Source organism: Gracilinanus agilis, chromosome 1 (assembly GCF_016433145.1).
Source record: "Gracilinanus agilis isolate LMUSP501 chromosome 1, AgileGrace, whole genome shotgun sequence".
Taxonomy (NCBI): domain Eukaryota; kingdom Metazoa; phylum Chordata; class Mammalia; order Didelphimorphia; family Didelphidae; genus Gracilinanus; species Gracilinanus agilis.
In genome coordinates, this window is record NC_058130.1 from 636,740,545 (window position 1) to 636,758,764 (window position 18,220).

At 40.7% G+C, this 18,220-nt stretch overlaps 1 protein-coding gene across 1 annotated transcript in view; it reads left to right on the plus strand.

The window, feature by feature from the left end:
* Positions 1 to 18,220, plus strand: part of MATN2 (matrilin 2) — a 198,920-nt gene that overhangs the window by 140,088 nt on the left and 40,612 nt on the right. The window contains exons 8-10 of the mRNA XM_044683928.1: positions 5,275 to 5,397; positions 9,635 to 9,757; positions 17,860 to 17,982. Of these exons, the coding sequence (XP_044539863.1) occupies positions 5,275 to 5,397; positions 9,635 to 9,757; positions 17,860 to 17,982 (369 nt within the window). The remainder of the gene's footprint in view (positions 1 to 5,274; positions 5,398 to 9,634; positions 9,758 to 17,859; positions 17,983 to 18,220) is intronic.

The window sequence follows — 18,220 nt, forward strand, 5'->3', positions numbered from 1 at the left end:
GGGGGGTGAAGGGGAAAGTAGGGGTATGAAGCATGTAAACAGGTTAAAAATGAATATTAATAAATGTTAAAAATTAAAAAAAAAAGAATGGGTTAGAAAGATGAGACACAGAGGCAGCTAGGTAGCTCAGTGGATTGAGAGTCAAGCCTAGAGATGGGAGGTCCTAGGTTCAAATCTGGCCTCAGACACTTCCCAGCTGTGTGACCCTGGACAAGTCACTTGACCCCCATTGCCTAGCCCTTACCACTCTTCTGCCTTGGAGCCAATACACAGTATTGACTCCAAGACGGAAGGTAAGGGTTAAAAAAAAAAAAGAAAAGAAAAGAAAAGAAAAGAAAAGAAAAGAAAAGAAAAGAAAAGAAAAGAAAAGAAATATGAGACACTGGAGGTGGAATAGTCCATTTAGGAAACTATTATAATTCTAGAGTGAGAGGTGAAGAGGGCCTGAATTAGAGCAGTGAGTGTAGAGCAAGGAATGGCTAAAGAGGTAGAATGGAGGTAGAATCAACAGTACTTATAAACTAATGGGATATGGGAAGTACGGGATTTGGCGAGTAAAGAAGGAGAAAGAGACAAAAATGGCTCCACAATTACTGGAGGTGCCTGGGTGACTGGGAAGATGGAGGTGCCATAACTAGAAATAGAGTAGTTGGGATGATGGGCATTTTTAGGGGGAAAGATAATTGGTGTAGTTTTAGACAGGGTGAGTTTGAAGGATGCTCACAATATCCACATGGCTGGTAACTGGAAACCACCAGGATAGAAGAAGTTCGTGGAAAGATTGGGGATATATTAGAATCATCTAAATAGGGAAGTTAGCTGAACCCACTGAGTCAAATGAGCCCACCAAGAGAAAACCTGTATAAAGAAAAGAGAAGAGGGCCAAAGACACCAACATGTAGGAGATGGGAGGGTGACAATGAGGAACTCAAAAGAAAATGACCAGATAGAAAGAACAAGCTAAGAGAAAAGAATGGTCAAGAGTGTCATATGCTGCAGAAAAATCACAATGAAGAGTATCGAACATTCATATAGCAGTTTAAGGTTTATAACATGGTTTACATATATTAACCCATTTGGTATTCATAACATCCTGTGAGGCAGGTGCTATGATTATGCCTCATTTTACAGATGAAGAAACTAAGATGAACAGAATTTAAGGTGATTTACACGGAGCCAGGCAGCTAATAAGTGTTCAGGGAGGACTAGCACCTCTGGTGTAAGGGCTTGTTGAGCCCTTTTTTTCAGGTCAGGTCAAGGCTGTTCATCCTACTTTAGTGTCCACCTTTCTCACCCAACTCTCCTGTGGATCCAAGAAGTTGCAGCATGCGCAGTCGCCACATCTCTGCAGATAGGCTAAATCAGGCTGAGGACAACCTACAGGTTTCAAACCTATTGGTGAGCTAGGGAGATATTTACCTCAGGCACATGAAGGCTTTCCCAGGTGGAATGACAACAATTTGTTCCAAAGCTATGAAGATGACTAAGGCAAGCACTGTGGAGCATTTAGAACTTAATCAGACCTGGAAGATGCCAAGGTCATCCACTGCATCCTTGGCCATCACCCCTCTGGAAGAGAGGATGAGGCCAATGACAATGACATTGCAACTCTGCCTTACTTAAATCCAACTTGTACAAATCCACATATCACTCTCTGTCCCCTTTGAAAACAAAGGACAAAGAAAAAGACACATACAAAAATATTTATAGTCGCACTCTTTGTGGTGGCAAAAAACTGGAAAACGAGGATCTGCCTTTCAATCGGGGAATGGCTGAACAAATTGTGGTATATGCTGGTGATGGAATACTATTGTGCTCAAAGGAATAATAAACTGGAGGAATTCCATGTGAACTGGAAAGACCTCCAGGAATTGATGCAGAGTGAAAGGAGCAGAGCCAAAAGAACATTGTACACAGACACTGATACACTGTAGTATAATCAAACGTAATGGACTTCTGTGCTAGCAGCCATGCAATGATCTGGGACAATTCTGAGGGATTTATGGAAAGAACACTACCCACATTTAGAGGAAGAACTACAGGAGTGGAAACAGAGAAGAAAAACAACTGCTTGAACACATGGGTTGATGTGGACATGATTGGGGATGGGGACTCAAAACGACCATACCAGTACAAGTATCAATAATATGGAAATAGGTCTTGATTGAGGACACATGTAAAAACCAGTGGAAATGCATGTCAGCTGCGGGGAGTGGGGGTTGGGGGTGGAGGAGAGAGTAAGAACATGAATCATGTAACCATGGAAAACTTTTCTAAAAATAATTTGAAAAAAAGAAAGCAAAGAAAACAAAGGAGTAATGACAACAAGAAGTAACTGAGACAAAATTCAAACTTAAACCTTTCTGACTCCAACTTCAGAATTCTTTGGACTATGCTTCTTGGTGATTTAGTGGATATCTTGCTGGAGGTAGGCAGGAGATCTGAGTGTGAATCCTGATTTAGACATTTACTAGCTGTGTGAGCCTGGTCAAATCACTTAGCTCAGTGATGGTGAGTGCCTCAGGGGGGATGCCGTCTGGACCTGCAGCCTTACCATTTTTCATGGTCTTGATGGCTTTGATGATCTCAACTTTGGTAGGTGGGCCCGTGTTCACCTGAAGCAGTTCGGTGGCTGGTGGTATGTCCGGAACAGTTGGTGGAGGCGGTCAGTTCAGGATTTCTTCGAAATGCTCTGCCCATCGGGCTCTCTGCCCTGCATCGCTTGTTATTGTCTTGCCAGTCTTGTCCTTCACTGGCTTGCTAGGGTTGTAATTCTTTCCCGATAGAGTTCTTGTTATTTCGTATAGCCTCTTCATGTTCCCCTGCCCAGCTGCTGTTTCTGCTTCTTCGGTCATATCGTGAATGAACCGTCTCTTGTCATATCTTGTGCTCTTCTTGACTTGACGGTTAATTTCCCAGTACTGTGTTCGAAGTTCTTCTTTCTCCTGTTGATCTTGGCACTGGCTGATCTTCTGTTTCAAATCTCTTCTCTGTTGTATCTTGGCCCAAAAATGTCAGCGGAGATGCTACAACCCCTCCTGCAGAAGATCTGGGAACAGGAACAAGTCCCGACAGACTGGAAACTAGGCTACCTGGTGAAGCTACCCAAGAAAGGTGACCTATCCCAATGCAGCAACTGGCGAGGAATCATGCTTCTATCCGCTCCCAGCAAAATCCTGACCAGAGTCATCTTAGAAAGACTGAAGGAGGCCTTGGACAGAAGCTAAGAATAGAACAAGCAGGGTTTCGTCAGCATAGATCGTGCACTGACCACATCGTCACCCTAAGAATCATCATCGAACAGTCCATTGAATGGCAGTCCCCCCTCTACATGACTTTCATGGATTTCGAGAAGGCATTTGACAGCGTGGACAGGAACATCATCTGGAGATTGATGCAGCACTACGGGATTCCCCCGAAGCTCATCAACATCATCCAGCAGTTATACGAAGACTTTACCTGCCAGGTCATCCATAATAGGAAACTGATGGCTCCCTTCACAGTGAAGACCGGAGTGAAGCAAGGCTGCATGCTTTCGCCCCTTATCTTCTTGATGGTCATAGATTGGACCATGAGAAGAATTACCAAGGACAACGATACGGGCATTCAATGGACACACACCAAGCAGCTCGAGGACCTTGACTTCGCAGATGACATATCTGTCTCCTATCTCACAAGCAGCAGGATGCGCAAGACAAACTTGCACGACTCTCTGAAGAAGCGGAGAAGACAGGTCTGAAGATCAACAAGAAGAAGACCAGGTGATCACAGTCAACAGCAGACAGGACCTGCCAATCCAACTACAGGGAGAAAACATCAAGGAGACGAACCACTTCACCTATTTGGGTAGCATAGTCAGCAAGGACAGCGGGGCAGATGAGGACATCAGAAGCCGAATCAACAAAGCCAGACAGGCATTTAACACCCTGCGGTCTGTCTGGATCTCCAAAGCACTGTCCCTCGTCACTAAGCTCTGAATCTTCAACACCAACGTAAAGGCCATCCTCCTATATGGATCAGAAAGCTGGAGAGTGACGAGCGCTAACACCAACAAACTCCAGATCTTTGTTAACAGATGTCTACGCCACATCTTGAACATCAGATGGCCTGAAAAGATCTCCAATGCTAGTCTCTGGGAAAGAACAATCCAGTACCCCATCAGTCAGGACATAAAGAAACGTAAGTGGAGATGGATAGGACATACACTACGAAAACCGGAAGACAACGTAGCCAGACAAGCATTGAGCTGGAACCCTTCAGGGAGGAGGAGAGTTGGAAGACCAAAACAGACCTGGCGAAGATCTGCCGAAAATGAAACAAAAACAGTCGGAATGACATGGGCCCAGCTGGGGGAAGTTGCCCAGAACAGAGTCCGTTGGCGTGAGATGGTTGCGGCCCTATGCTCCTAAGGAGTCAACAGGAATAATAATAAATAATAAATAAGTGATGGTGAACCTTTTAGAGACCTTAGAGACCAAGTGCCCAAACTGAAACCTTCACACCACATGTGACTCCCATGCCTTAGCCCAAACAGAGGAGGGAGGAAGAGGTATTTAAGAACAGACTTCTATTCAGTACTAAATGCTTTCAGAATTATTTCTTGGTCATTGAAATTGTACAAACATTTCCCTTAAGAAAGGAATGAAAGGGGGCAGCTAGGTGGCTCAGTGTATTGAGAGCCAGGCCCAGAGACAAGAGGTCCTGGGTTCAAATATGACCTCAGATACTTCCTAGCTGTGTGACCCTGGGCAAGTCACTTAACCTCCATTGCCTAGCCTTAATCACGCTCCTCCTTAGAACCAATATTCAGTACTGATTCTAAAATGGAAGGTAAGGGTTTTTTTTTAAAAGAGGAAGAAAGAAGCAAGCAAGGAAAAAAGAAAAGAATGAAAGGGGCAGGAGATGGTTTTCCTAAAACAGTGATTCCCAAAGTGGGCACCACCAACCCCTGGTGGGTGCTGCAGCAATCCAGGGGGGCAATGATGGCCACATGTGCATTTATCTTTCCTATTAATTGCTATTAAAATTTTTTAAAAATTAACTTCCAGGGGGCTAGGTAATATTTTTTTCTGAAAAGGGGGTGGTAGGCCAAAAAAGTTTGGGAACCACTGTCCTAAAAGAAAAAGGTCTGTGGGACTGGATAAAATGTGAGGACCTCCTTGTTCTAATTGCTGATGAATTGAAACAATACAAAATCCCTCAAGCAGGATTTGTTTTTAAATCCCCATTACTATTGACTTTTTTTTCTTTGTTCACTTATTTAAATGAATTTAGGGGTGGATCACTGTGCAGAGAACAACCATGGCTGTGAACAGCTGTGCCTAAACACAGATGACTCATATGTGTGTCAGTGTTCAGAAGGCTTCGTCATTAATGAGGACCTCAAAACCTGTACAAGTGAGTCATGTTTCCTTCATTCCTTCAAAAAGTTTCTTTTCTGCATGAATTCAATTAAACCAAAATGGGCCTTTCTGAACCACAGTTACCAATTCACTAAACTAAATAGAAGGCTAGGCTAAGAGAAGGGGAGAGAAAAGTTGACTTTTTTTTTTTCACTATTAGCTCTGTCTATTGGAATTCCATTTTCCATATGCTCCTTCAGAAGTTTTTAGAGAGAAAAAATGGGATCTGAACTTCCTTCACAGTGGCCTTTTAACTGTGCCAAGGAAACTGTGATGGGATTATATGTAGAATTACATGATTTCTTTTTTTTAATTGCTATTTTTGTTTTTTATTTTTTATTGATATCTGTTGTTACATCACATTCATTTCCAAATATGTCATTTTCCCTTTCCTGAGTGAGCAAACCATCCCTTAAAACAAAGATTGAAAAAAAAAGAAGGAGGAAAACCAATCAACATGTCAGCAATGTCTAAAAGCAGATGCTTTAATCTCCCAATTGGGCAACAAAGGAAGGGAGATATATTTTTCCAACTTTTCTCCAGGCAGGATGAAGCTTAATCATTATAATTAGATGGTCTTCCATTCCACTTTATTGTTCTTTCTGATCCCATTGTTGTAATTGTGTGTTTCTTTTCCTGATTCTATTCATTTTACTTTGTATCAAGCTTCTTGTATGTATCATTTTCATCATTTTTTTAAAAAAAACCTTACCTTCGCTCTTAGAATGAATACTGTGTATTGATTCGAAGGCAGAAGAATGCTAAGGGCTGGGCAATGGAGGTTAACTGACTTGCCCAGTGTCACACAGTTAGGAAGTGTCTGAGACCAAATTTGAACCTAAGACTTCCCATCTCTAGGCCTGGTTCTCAGTCTATGAGCCACCTAGCTGCTCTCTATAGTCATCATTTTTTAAGGCACTATAATATTCTATTACATATGTGTACCACTGCTTTACTTTTCTCTGACCAGTGGCCACCTAATTTGTTTCTAGTTTTTCACTACCACAAAAATATTAATATGAATATTTTAGTATATAGACAACTTGTATTATGCCTTGTCTTCTCTGGGATACATGCCTAGCAGTGATTTGGATGTCTGATCATAGGGTGTGCAGAATTCCAGTATGACTGAACCAGCCACAGCTCTGCCAAAACTATATTAGTGAACCTAGCTTCCTGCAGCCCCTCCAGCATTGACCTTGTTCATCCTTTATTCTCTCTGCCAGTTTGTTGGTTGTGCAGTGAGACCTAAGAATTGTTTTGATTTCAATTGTATGACTTCAGTTGGAGGAAAAGTATTGTGTTATTGGAGTTGCCACTTCTATAACTTTAGAATCATAGTCTTAGGATGGAAAAGAACCTTAGAGATCACCCAATCCAGCCTCATACCCCATGCAGTGAGCTCCCTCTAGAATATCTCCAAAGCCATCACCATCCAGTTTCTGCCTAAATATTTCCAGGAATGACAAACTCACCACCTCACTTACCCATTCCATCTTGGGGTAGCTTTAAGCATTAGAAAGTTCTTTCTCATGTTGGACTGAAATCCTCCTCCCTATAACATCCAACTATTATTCCTAATTTTCCCCTTTAGAGCTAAGAAGAATAAATTTAATCATTTTTCCATATAATAGGCCCTTGAATACTTGGAGTCAACTAACAGGGTTCTTCAAAGTCTTATTTCCCCCAGGCTATATGACTCTACTTCCTTTGATCATTCCTCATCCTAAATTTCCAAATTCCATTCACTATCCTAGTTACCCTCCTCTGGACTAGCTCATGTCTGGAGATGCCCCTTCAAATGTTGTCTTCAGATCTGAAGGGAGCATTCTAGATGTGGACTGACCATAGTCTGAGTATTTACGTCTTTGATTCAAGACATTTTTTTTTCTTTTACTACAAACTAAAGTGGTATTAAGAGACTGTAAGGATAGAAAGTTGGTTGTAGAGTCTGGAAGACCCTGGCTCAGGTCCCATCTATTCCATATATTGCCTGCAACTCCAGGCAAAGTCACCTAATCTTGTCCGAGTCACCTCTCTATGACTATGTATTACAGATCATTCAATAGAAGGAAGCTCCCTACAGTGATGAAATCCTAGGTCCAGCCTGAAGGAAAGAATGATATTAGCCTTTTTGGCTGCCTCTTCATACCACTGACTCATACTGGGTTCTCAGAAAGCTAAAACTTCTAAGTTTTGAAATTTCTAAGTTCAGTAATGAACTGTTATTAAACTACATTACCCTCATCCTACATATGGACAATTGGCTATTTTAACTAGAGTACAGCCCTTCACATTTGTCCTTATAATTTATCCTGTCAGATTTGGCCCGTCTTTCCATCCTGTCAAGAACTTTTGAAGTCATGATTCTAGAATCACGATCTATCCCTCCCATATTTGTGTCATCTATAAACTTGATAAGCATGCTCTCTATGTCTTCCCTCAGGTCACTGATTAAAATGATGAAGAGGACAAAACCCAAGAGAGAGGCATGAGGCATGTCATTAGAGATCTTCCTTCACTATCAGTTCATTAATCATTGTCTGGAGCTCTAGGTCAGGAGTCAGAAAGACTTGAGTTCAGGTCCAGCTTCAGACATTTACTAGCTATGTAACCCTGGGCAAGTCACTTAACTTCTACTTTCCTCAATTTCCTCAACTGTAAAATGGGGATATCATTAGTGTACCTCCCAGGGTGATTGTAAGGATCAAGTGAGATAATAGTTGTAAAGTGCTTAGCACAGTGAAAATGATTGTTTCCTTGTTCCATTTTTTGCCTAACTTTCCAGTCCATATTTCTTCCTCTTTCCATAAGGCTACCACGGTGGGCTGTCTATAACAAAGCAGAGTGGAAAGAGCCCTAGATTTACAGATGAAAGATCTGGGCATAAGTTCCCAGCTCTGATATGTAATAGCAATATAACTATGGGCAAACCCTTTAACTTCTCCATTTGCTTATCTGCAAAATAAGAATAATATGCTACATACCTCATAGGATTGGTATGAGTAATTTGTAAAAAATTATCTTGATGAAATTGAGATATACTCTGTCCATTCCCTGATCTGGCAGTCTAATAACCCTATCAAAAAAGGAAATGGGATTAATCTGCCATGGCTTATACTTACTTATCCCTTGCTGACCCCTACTTATCACCACTCCTCTTTATGTGTCCAAAAATGAATCATTCATTATTTATTCTAGAGTTCTATTGTAAGTCAATATCAGTTTCACCAGGCCATGGCTTGTGAAGTCTACTTTTTTTTCCCTTTTTGAAAATAAGTACATTCGTCCAACCCAAGGCTTCTGGCACTTCTCCTATTCTCCATAATTACTAAAATATTATAAAGAATAATTCTATGATCTCATGTACAAGCTTTTTCTTCTGTAGCTCAGGGCATAATTCTTTTTGACTGGAGTCTTAAACTCTGTCTTCTTACTAGTCTTGAGGTTCAAATCTCTCTCAACCATGTTTGTTCTGTAAGTCTGGAAAGGCTTGTATGAACTGATGCAAAGTGAAGAGCAGAACCAGGAGAACATTGTGTTCAGTAACAGAAATATTTTATGATGATCAGCTGTGAAAGACTAAACTATTATCAGCAATACAAGGATCCAGGACAATCCCAAGGAACACATGATGAAAAATGCTATCCACAGCCATAGAAGGAACTGATAGAATATAAGTGTAGATCTAACCATACCATTTTTTTCTTATTTCCTTTTTCCCACCCTCTTTTCTTCCCCAGGGGACAGAACTAGGACCAAAGAGGGAAAATCAGGATCCAATTTAGGTTAATTGTAAGGAAGAGTGGAATGGTTTGCCTGGGGAGGTACTGGCTTACCTTTCCCTAAAGCTCTTGAAGCAAAAACTGAACAGCCAGTTGTCTGGTCTTACTCTGTAATAGGTTGAACTAGAAAGCCTCTGAGGTACCTTACAGCTCAGAGATTATGTGATTTTCAGTAGAGGGTGAGGAGAGAAGGACTTGTTTTTCTGGAGCATAGAATACAAGAGGAGACAATTATGAGAGGAGACTGGCCAGGAAGATGGTACCAGATTGTGAACAACCATGAATGTCAGACAAATGCAAATTGAACTTTACTCCTTAGCACAGAGTTTTTCATTTTGTAGGTACTTAATAAGTGTTTGTTAAATTAAATTAAGTTGAACAAGATATCTTTCCATCACTGTTTTGCTCAGTTTTCATGGAATTCTCACTTGGCTTTTTGTTTTGTAGGGGTGGATTATTGCTTGTTGAGTGATCATGGTTGTGAACACTCTTGCATAAATACTGAGAGATCCTTTGCTTGTCAGTGCTCTGAGGGGTTTGTATTAAGGAGTGATGGAAGAACCTGCAAACGTAAGTTTTCAGAAGTTCCTGCTTTTAAAAAATTAGACTTTCTGCGTATATACCCACATGCATATATATTTTAGCATATATGTAGTAAGATTGGATTTAACTCTCCCAAACCTATATAGGCACTGTTCTCCCTCAGAGACCTAGAGGTAATGAGGGTAGGGGGCCAGTAGGTCCATATGTAGACTCTAGGAGTCTGTGTATGGGCAAGATGGGTAATCAAGGGTGGCTACATCTCCCCTTAAAGGTTCTAGGAGTAATTCTAAGGGATTGGGGTGATTATTCAAATGCTATTGTCTTGAGTTTCTATTCTAATGTGTTTTTCCTAATATCAGTTGAGAGTTACATCTTGTTTCTCCCCTTTATTATTAATCAAACCAGTGAATGGTACCTCCATTACTAATCTAATCATTTAATATGAATTAACTGTTACAAAGGGATATTCCTGAGAAAATATAAAATACAAAAATACAAAACATTTCCCCCAACATCACATTTTTCCTTCTATCACTTTTGTCTCTTGAGAGAGTGGATTCAGCCTTAAAGCGGTTGCTACAAAGCAACTAAGTAGTATGAGGCAGCTAAGTAGTATAAAGATTAAAATTAATATACAATATAATATACAATAACTATTATATTTTATGAAGTTTATTAATAATAACTAAAGTAAAAAAGCTGGCTAACCGAGCCCCACACTGAGCCTAGCATCAGAAAGATCTGAGTTCAAATCCATCCTCAGACACTTACTAGCTGTGTGACCCTGGGCAAGTGACTTTAATCTCGCCCTATATCAAAAGGAAAGAAAGCTCAAACATGAGGCAGCCCTGTCCCTAATATATGAGGCCTGGAAGGCCATGGGGCAAGCACAGTAGGAGGAAGGGCATCCACCCACTGGCCCTTCAGAACTCTGTGTCATCCTTAGACCTCATGGCTAGCAGGAAAAAAAGGGCAGATTTTTACACTGGCACCTTTTGAATTTCCTCTCTGTTCTGTGTCATCAAACCAAATGGCCTGTTTTTCACTACACAGTAAGCACATGGGAAATTGCCACCAAATATATGCTCTGATCTCTCCATGCCATGTCATCACATGTGTCAGAATCAGGCTCATCAAATATCCACATGGATCCTCTGCACATCATCCCACAACTGGACCCTCATTGGCCAGTCCCCTGTTGTTGTTTTTTTATGAATTTGTATACAGTCAGCCTTCAGTGATCTAGACACCCTGAGGACTATTTCTTCAATTTGCCAACCAGCTCTTCCCTTGACCATCTTCTTTCTCACAACTCTCTAGGCAAGATTTTCCAGTCTCTTGCTTCCCTTTTTTTCTTTCTGCAACCTCACAAAGCTCTTTTTATTCACTCTCTCTACCCTTGCAATGACCCTGGCTAATGTAGCCATCAGCCAACTTTGGGCATGAACAACTGGAAAAATGGAGAGAAAGCACTTAGGAGGAGGGGATTTCCTTGGAATTTCTCCAGTCTTGCGGGCCCCATACTGACATTTTGGAAGAGATACTAAACAGTCTGGTAAAAGATAAGAAGGTTGATGTTTACTCAGTGTTACAATCCCTCAACCCTCAGCTTCTTGGGAACCAGCTCCTTTCTCTGAACCAAGCCGAGGAACTTTGTCTCTTTGGCTTAGGACCTCCTTCTTTAATATGCTAGATAGGGAAATGACTACATCTTAATCCATACAAACTAGCCAACTAAAGCCCAAACTGTTGATGTTGGGGAAAACAGTGATTTGGAGTCAGAGAGCCAGGTTTCAAATCTCATAAATAAATAAAAGAGGCAATATGGTATAGTGGATAAGCCACTGGACATGGAGTCCAGAGGATCAGACACTTACTAATGGCGTGACCCTGGATAAGTTGTCTAAACTCTCTCTCTCTGCCTCTATTTCCTAATATATAAAAGGAGGAGGTCTCTTCCTATTCTGAATGTATGTCCTATAGTCTGGTGGATCAAAATATATGTAAGATATATATAGAAAGGATGGTAGACAACAGTAAAGGAGAAGGCACCAGTTATTGGGGAAACCATGTAACAAGGAAAGTGATTCTTGATCTGAGACTTAAAGCAACATTTCTCAAACTTTTTGGTCTCAAGACCTCTTTACATGCTTAGCAATTATCAAGGACCCTCCCCCCCAAAGAGCTTTTGTTTATGTAGTTTATGTCTAATGACATTTACTTTATTCAAAATTAAGACATCTTAGTATTATTATGAAAATAGTTTTGTCTCAGGGACTCCCCTTGATCTCTGGACTTCACTTTGAGAATCACTTTCTTAAAGGCATTTCCAAGAAGAGAGGAAGCCAAACATCCAAGTCTTGGGGAAAAGCCAGTCCAAAACCACAGAGACCAAAGATGGAGATACCCTAAAAGAGTATCTAAAATAATTCTACCTAGCAGTCAATTTGCATGGCTTGCAGTCTTCTTAAATTATACCAACTAAGCAGTGTTTCCCCAGACTGATTCTGGAAATGTGTCAGAATTTTGAACTCTAGGCCAAAAAAGAATTGTCTTTTTTCCCCAAGAATATCCATCACGACTAGCCAGGAACTCAATGAAGTTTATTTGTCTATATTATAATCCAAGGCTCACTTTTATTGGATCAAGATGGCACACTTTTACTGCTTCCTATTTAACCACAAAGGAATTTCCTACTCCTTCCCCTAGGAGGAGGGTATCATATAAGGTGTATATCTATTGCATACAACATTGCCAAGATAAACAATTTATACTCCCACAGAAAAGTTAGAAGGACTCCCTCCTTTTATGTCTCCAACTCAACCAGGCCCTCCCCTCCTCTTCTTTTATGCCAATAAAAAGGTTTTTATTCTCAATCGAGAAGACTATCAAAATGGTACCAAATAAGGAATCGAAATAGGGTTTAGGGAGATAGCACGGTAAACAAAGTGCCCCACCTGGAGTCTGGAAGCCCTGAGTTCAAATCAGCTTCAGAAACTTATCTGTACACTGTGTGACCCTCAGGAAGTCACTTAACCCTCTTTGCCTTAGTTTCCTCATTTGTTAATTGAGTTGGAGAAGGAAAATGGCAAACCACTCCAAGTATCCTAGCCAAGCAAAACCCAAATCGGTTCACAAAGAATTGAACATGGCTGAAAAACACTAAACACCAACAAAGCTTTGAAGGAAGGTATCAAAAACCACAGGGTAGAAAAAAGTTATACTTACTTTATTCTCATCCCTGGATTCCTCCCCAAATTGGCTTCTAGCTACCAGCTTCTATGAGTAGTTTATGCCTGGTTTCTGAGCACAAATGCAGCTGTGGCAGAAAGAAAAGCTCTAGGAAGTCCTGAGTGTCAGAAGGTATACTTTAACTGTGGTACTATCTATTTCCATGAGATTGCCTCTCATCTACTCTACTTACATATCTAATATGTACTAGGTTATTTAGATATTGTGTCCCCCATTAGAATGTAAGCTCTTTCCAGGCAGGGGCCACGTTTTTTCCTTTCTTTCTGTCCCAACACTTAGCATAATACTTTACATACCATCGGAGTTAAATATGTTGTTGATTGATTGACAAGTTTAATATACTTGTTGATTGATGAATTTAATATTTTTGATTGATTGATAAATTTAATATATTTTTGATTAATTGATGAATTTAATATGTTTGTTAATTGATTGACAAATTTAATGTTTGTTTATTGACTGACTGTATTCCAAGGCTAATGCCAATGAGGTTTTTTTTCCTATTTTTCCTTCTTTAGGTTTATACATGCCTCTCTTCCCTTCCACTAGCATGGATAATTAAAAATTGAATGTTCTTTAACTTTAATCGAATGTCCATTAGTTCCTGACTTTATATGGCTCTTCCTAATGTTGGCAGCCTAACTCCTCATTTTGTCTTCTCATGTCCAGAGGCATACCTATCTGGGCAATTCTACTGATGGCACTTTCTCTTTTCCCTCATTTTCCCATTTAGAGTATATTTGTTACTAGAAATAGTGTGATGTCAACAGTGAAAATCAACCAGGGGATTTAAAACTGAAGTCTGATATATACTTATAGAGGTTGTATATGGCTGAGTTTATATCAGAACCTGTAAAGTAATAAGATACGCCATGAGACATTCTCTGCCCCCTGTATGTGTGCAGTCAGGCTATTCTCATGAAAAAGGGATTTGCTGTCTTTCCCTAGGATGATTCAGTCTGGCCATTCTATCCAATAATAATATGCTGGGCTTTTAGTTCAGCCACAGTTAGCAGGAGATCGGGGTATATGTTCCCCAGCCCTGTGCCAGATGACATGATGTCACCTCTGCTTTCACAAAGCCTGCTGGGTTGGGGGCAGGAAGCCAGCCCTAGCTAAGCAGATCGTTGTGCCCTTGACCCTTCCCAAAGGCAGACTTCAGACTTGGCCTGAAGGATATCAACCAAAGAGATTTCTTTCCCCTAACCAGACAGGTATATCATTGAAGAAAGGAAAACCAAACTAATTTGCTGCATTTCTCTCTTTAAAAAAATAATCTTACTTTCTGTCTTAATAATAACTCTAAGACAGAAGGGCAAGGGCTAGGCAAATGGAATTAAGTGATGTGACTGGGATCATACAACTAAGAATTGTCTTGAAGTCAGATTTAAGCCCAGGACTTCTTGACTTTAGGCCTGGTGCTCTATCCACTGAGCTACCTTGCTGCACCCAATTCTCTTCATCTCAATTCAGTAAACATTATTAAACACCTACTGTGTATAAAGAATTGTGCTAAGTGGGTAGATATGTGGCTCAGTAGATTGTCAGGTTTGGAGACAGGAAATCCTGAGTTCAAATCTGGCCTCAAATACTTCCTAGTTGAGTGACACTGGGCAAGTTGCTTTAAAAAATATACACATATATGTGTGTGTATTTGTTTATTTTTTCAGTTACATGGAGAAATAATTTTTGAGAATTGTTTTCTGACTTTTAGGGATTCTGATTTTTTTCCCCTCCTTCCCTTCCACCCCTCTCCAAGATGGTAGAAAGTCTGATATAAATTATAACAGTTGGGCAAGTCACTTTACCTCAATTGCCTCGCCCTCAAAGCTCTTCTTCCCTTGAACTGATACTTGGAATCAATTCTAAGGCTGAAGGTAAGGGTTAAAAAAAAAAAAGAATGATGCTGTGTTAAGGATACGAAGATTTTTAAAATGAACCCATTCCAGCCCTCAAAGAAATTACATTCTACATGGAACTAAGAAGGAAGGTTGGATAGATAAATACAATGGGTGATGGGTACAAAGGAGAAATCTAGGAGTTAAAAATTCTGCTTTAAGAATCAGGAGACTTCACAGAGAAGCCATGAGAACCCTGGCCAGGAGCCTGAAAGCAAAAGAAAAATTATTCCCTTCCCTACCTATGCTGGGATAGAGACTGGATTCAATTTAAACATGGTGTAGTGGAAAAAATGAAGAGCAATGAGTAGTAATGGGGAAAGGGCTGTCTCCTGAGTGAGAAAGAATTGGGTTTAAATTCCACATAGAGTCCAAACTAGCTCTGTCATCCAGATATGTCTAGCTGACCCTTTAAGATTATAATTGTAGGCAAGATGCCTATTTACATAGGTGGAAGGAGTTCCTGCACCATGTTGTGAGGAGGATTACTTAGTTATTATTTAGGAGACCTAGCAGGAAGGGCTCGAGAATTCCAAATGGAACGGGGAAGCAGGAAGTGTGCCTCTCTCTCTGAGACGGCCTCCATAGTGGTTGGGACAAGTTGTAACTGACCCTGGGAGACCTCAGATTTGAGTTGACGAACACAGAAATCTCTGCAAAGATTTATGGAATCAGATGGGTTTAATGGAAGAGTTACACAGAAATGTGTCCACAGGCAGCCTCACATTCTATGGCCGGGGTCTGGGTGGGCAGCCTAGTCAGTCACTGGTTACCATGGACCCCAGATTCCCAATTACAGAGCAGCAGGCAGGGCCTGTCAATAAGATAGCCAGGGGTGCATGGAAGCAGTCAGGACTATTACCAAGCACCAAGTACCTTCACAGGCCTCTGGGGAAAGATCCCATGTCCCAAAAGCAAGGCTGTATCTTTGTGACATTCTCCTGAGGTCTCCCAGGGTAAAGATTCTAGATTGGTTTACCTTTTCCTTCTCCAGCTCATTTTACAGATGAGGAAACTGAGACAAATAAGATTAAGTAATTTGCTCAGGGTCACACAGCCAGCAAGTGTCTGAGCCCAGATTAAAACTCAGGAACTGGAAAGACCTCCAGGAATTGATGCAGAGTGAAAGGAGCAGAGCCAGAAGAACATTGTACACAGAGACTGATACACTGTGGTAAAATCGAATGTAATGAACTTCTGTACTAGCAGCAATGCAGTGACCCAGGACAATTCTGAGGGATTTATGAGAAAGAAAACTAGCCACATTCAGAGGAAGGACTACAGGAGAGGAAACACAGAAGAAAAAAACTGCTTGAACACATGGGTTGATGCAGACATGGTTGGGGATGTAGACCTGAAAGGACCACACCAGTGCAACTATCAATAATATGGAAATAAGTCTTGATTGATGACACATGTTAAAACCAGTGGAAATGCAAGTTAGCTATGGGGGGAGAAGTTTGAGCGGGTGAAGGGGAAAGTAAAAACATGAATCATGTAACCAGGGAAAATTTTTCTAAAAAATAAAAAAAGAAAAGAAAAAAAAAAAAACACGGGAAGATGCGTCTTCGTGACTCCCAGCCTGGCACTCTATCCGCTACACCACCTAGCTGCTCCCTTTGGTATATACCAGAGGCAGTGTGGTCTAGGAGTTGGAGATTTAGCCTCAGAGTGATGAAGCCTTTTGTTCAAGTCCCACCTTTGAAACTTTCAGGATACTGAGCCTGACCCAGTCACTCACTCCTCTGTGCCTCCAGGCAACCCTCCAGCACTCCAAGTAGCAGAGCAGTTACCAAATAACATTGATAGAATTTCCTCATTTAAGGAAATCACCTGTAGTGGCAACAAAGAACAAAAATAGACTGTAGAGATATGGGTATGTAAATTATTACTATTATGCAGAAACAAGCAGGAAACTGAGTACATAGTCCCAGAATTATAAAGGTAGAGACAGAAGAAATCTTAGAGGTCATTAAGTACAATCTCTCTCATTTTAAAGGCAAGGAAACTGAACCTCAGAGAGGGTAAGCAATTTTCCTAGAATCACACATTGTCAGGAGTATGACTTGAACCCAGGTTTCCCAGGCTAGGTGGCGCATTGGATAAAGCACTGGTCCTAGAGTCAGGAAGACTTATTTTCCTGAGATCAAATCTGGCCACAGACAGTTACTAGTTGTGTGACTCCTGTGCAAGTCATTTAATCCTGTTTGCCACGGTTTCCTCATCTGTAAAATGAGCTGAAGAAGGAAATGGCAAACCACTTCAGAATCTTTGCCAAGAAAACCCCAAATGGGGTTATGAAGATTCAGACATGCTTGAAACAACTGAACAACAACAACTTCCAGGCTCCAAGTCTAAGATTTTAGCCAATGTGCCTCTTATTAGCTATGTGTCTATGAGTAAGTCTTTTAATTTTTCTGAGTCTTGGTTTCCTTACTTAAAAAACTTAAAAAAACCACCTTTTATTATCTGCCTCTGAGGATTGTGACCTGCAGTCTACTTAATTAACTGTAAAGCCCTGATAAGATATTATCATTAGATATGTGTGTGTGTGAGAATGGATGTGAGAACTTGGCCTGGAATCCTTCCTGTGCTATAGTGTCAATGCATGTACATACCACTTCTATTTTTTTTTAAATGTTAATGAAGTATCAGCCCCTGAAGTGACTTACTAGAAGACATCCTAATTTTCCTTCATGCTCAAAAGTATGTTTTAGTAGAGAAATGCTATATGCTCCTTGTCTAATGCATGGCTCCTATCACTTAAACTCTTTGAACCTCAGTTTTCCCCATGTGTAAAATGAGAATAACACCTGTAGTATCTATTACACCATGTAATAAGGGGAGTAATATATATAGCCCAATTTGAAAGTTTAGTACATATCAGCTTTTGTTTTGTGTGCAGTGTTAAAGGGGGACAAATTGCTAATGTGTGAAATATTTTCCTTTTTCTTTGCATAATTATAAATGGAACATCAGGACTAGACTCCTGTGCTCTGGGAGATCACGACTGTGAACATACCTGTGTAAGCCTTGATGACTCTTATGAGTGCCGCTGCTATGAAGGTTACACTCTCCAGGATGATGGGAAAACTTGTAGAAGTATGTTCATGTGGTTTGTAGAATGAGTACAAACTGCTGTAAAAAAATCTGAGATCCTGATTTCCATGTCAATCAATTACTCAAGCAGAGTACACAGAGAAAGAAAGAAAAGAGAGAGAGAGAGAAAGAAAAGAGAGAGAGGGGGGGAGGGAGGAAGGAAGGAAGGAAGGAAGGAAGGAAGGAAGGAAGGAAGGAAGGAAGGAAGGAAGGAAGGAAGGAAGGAAGGAAGGAAGGAAGG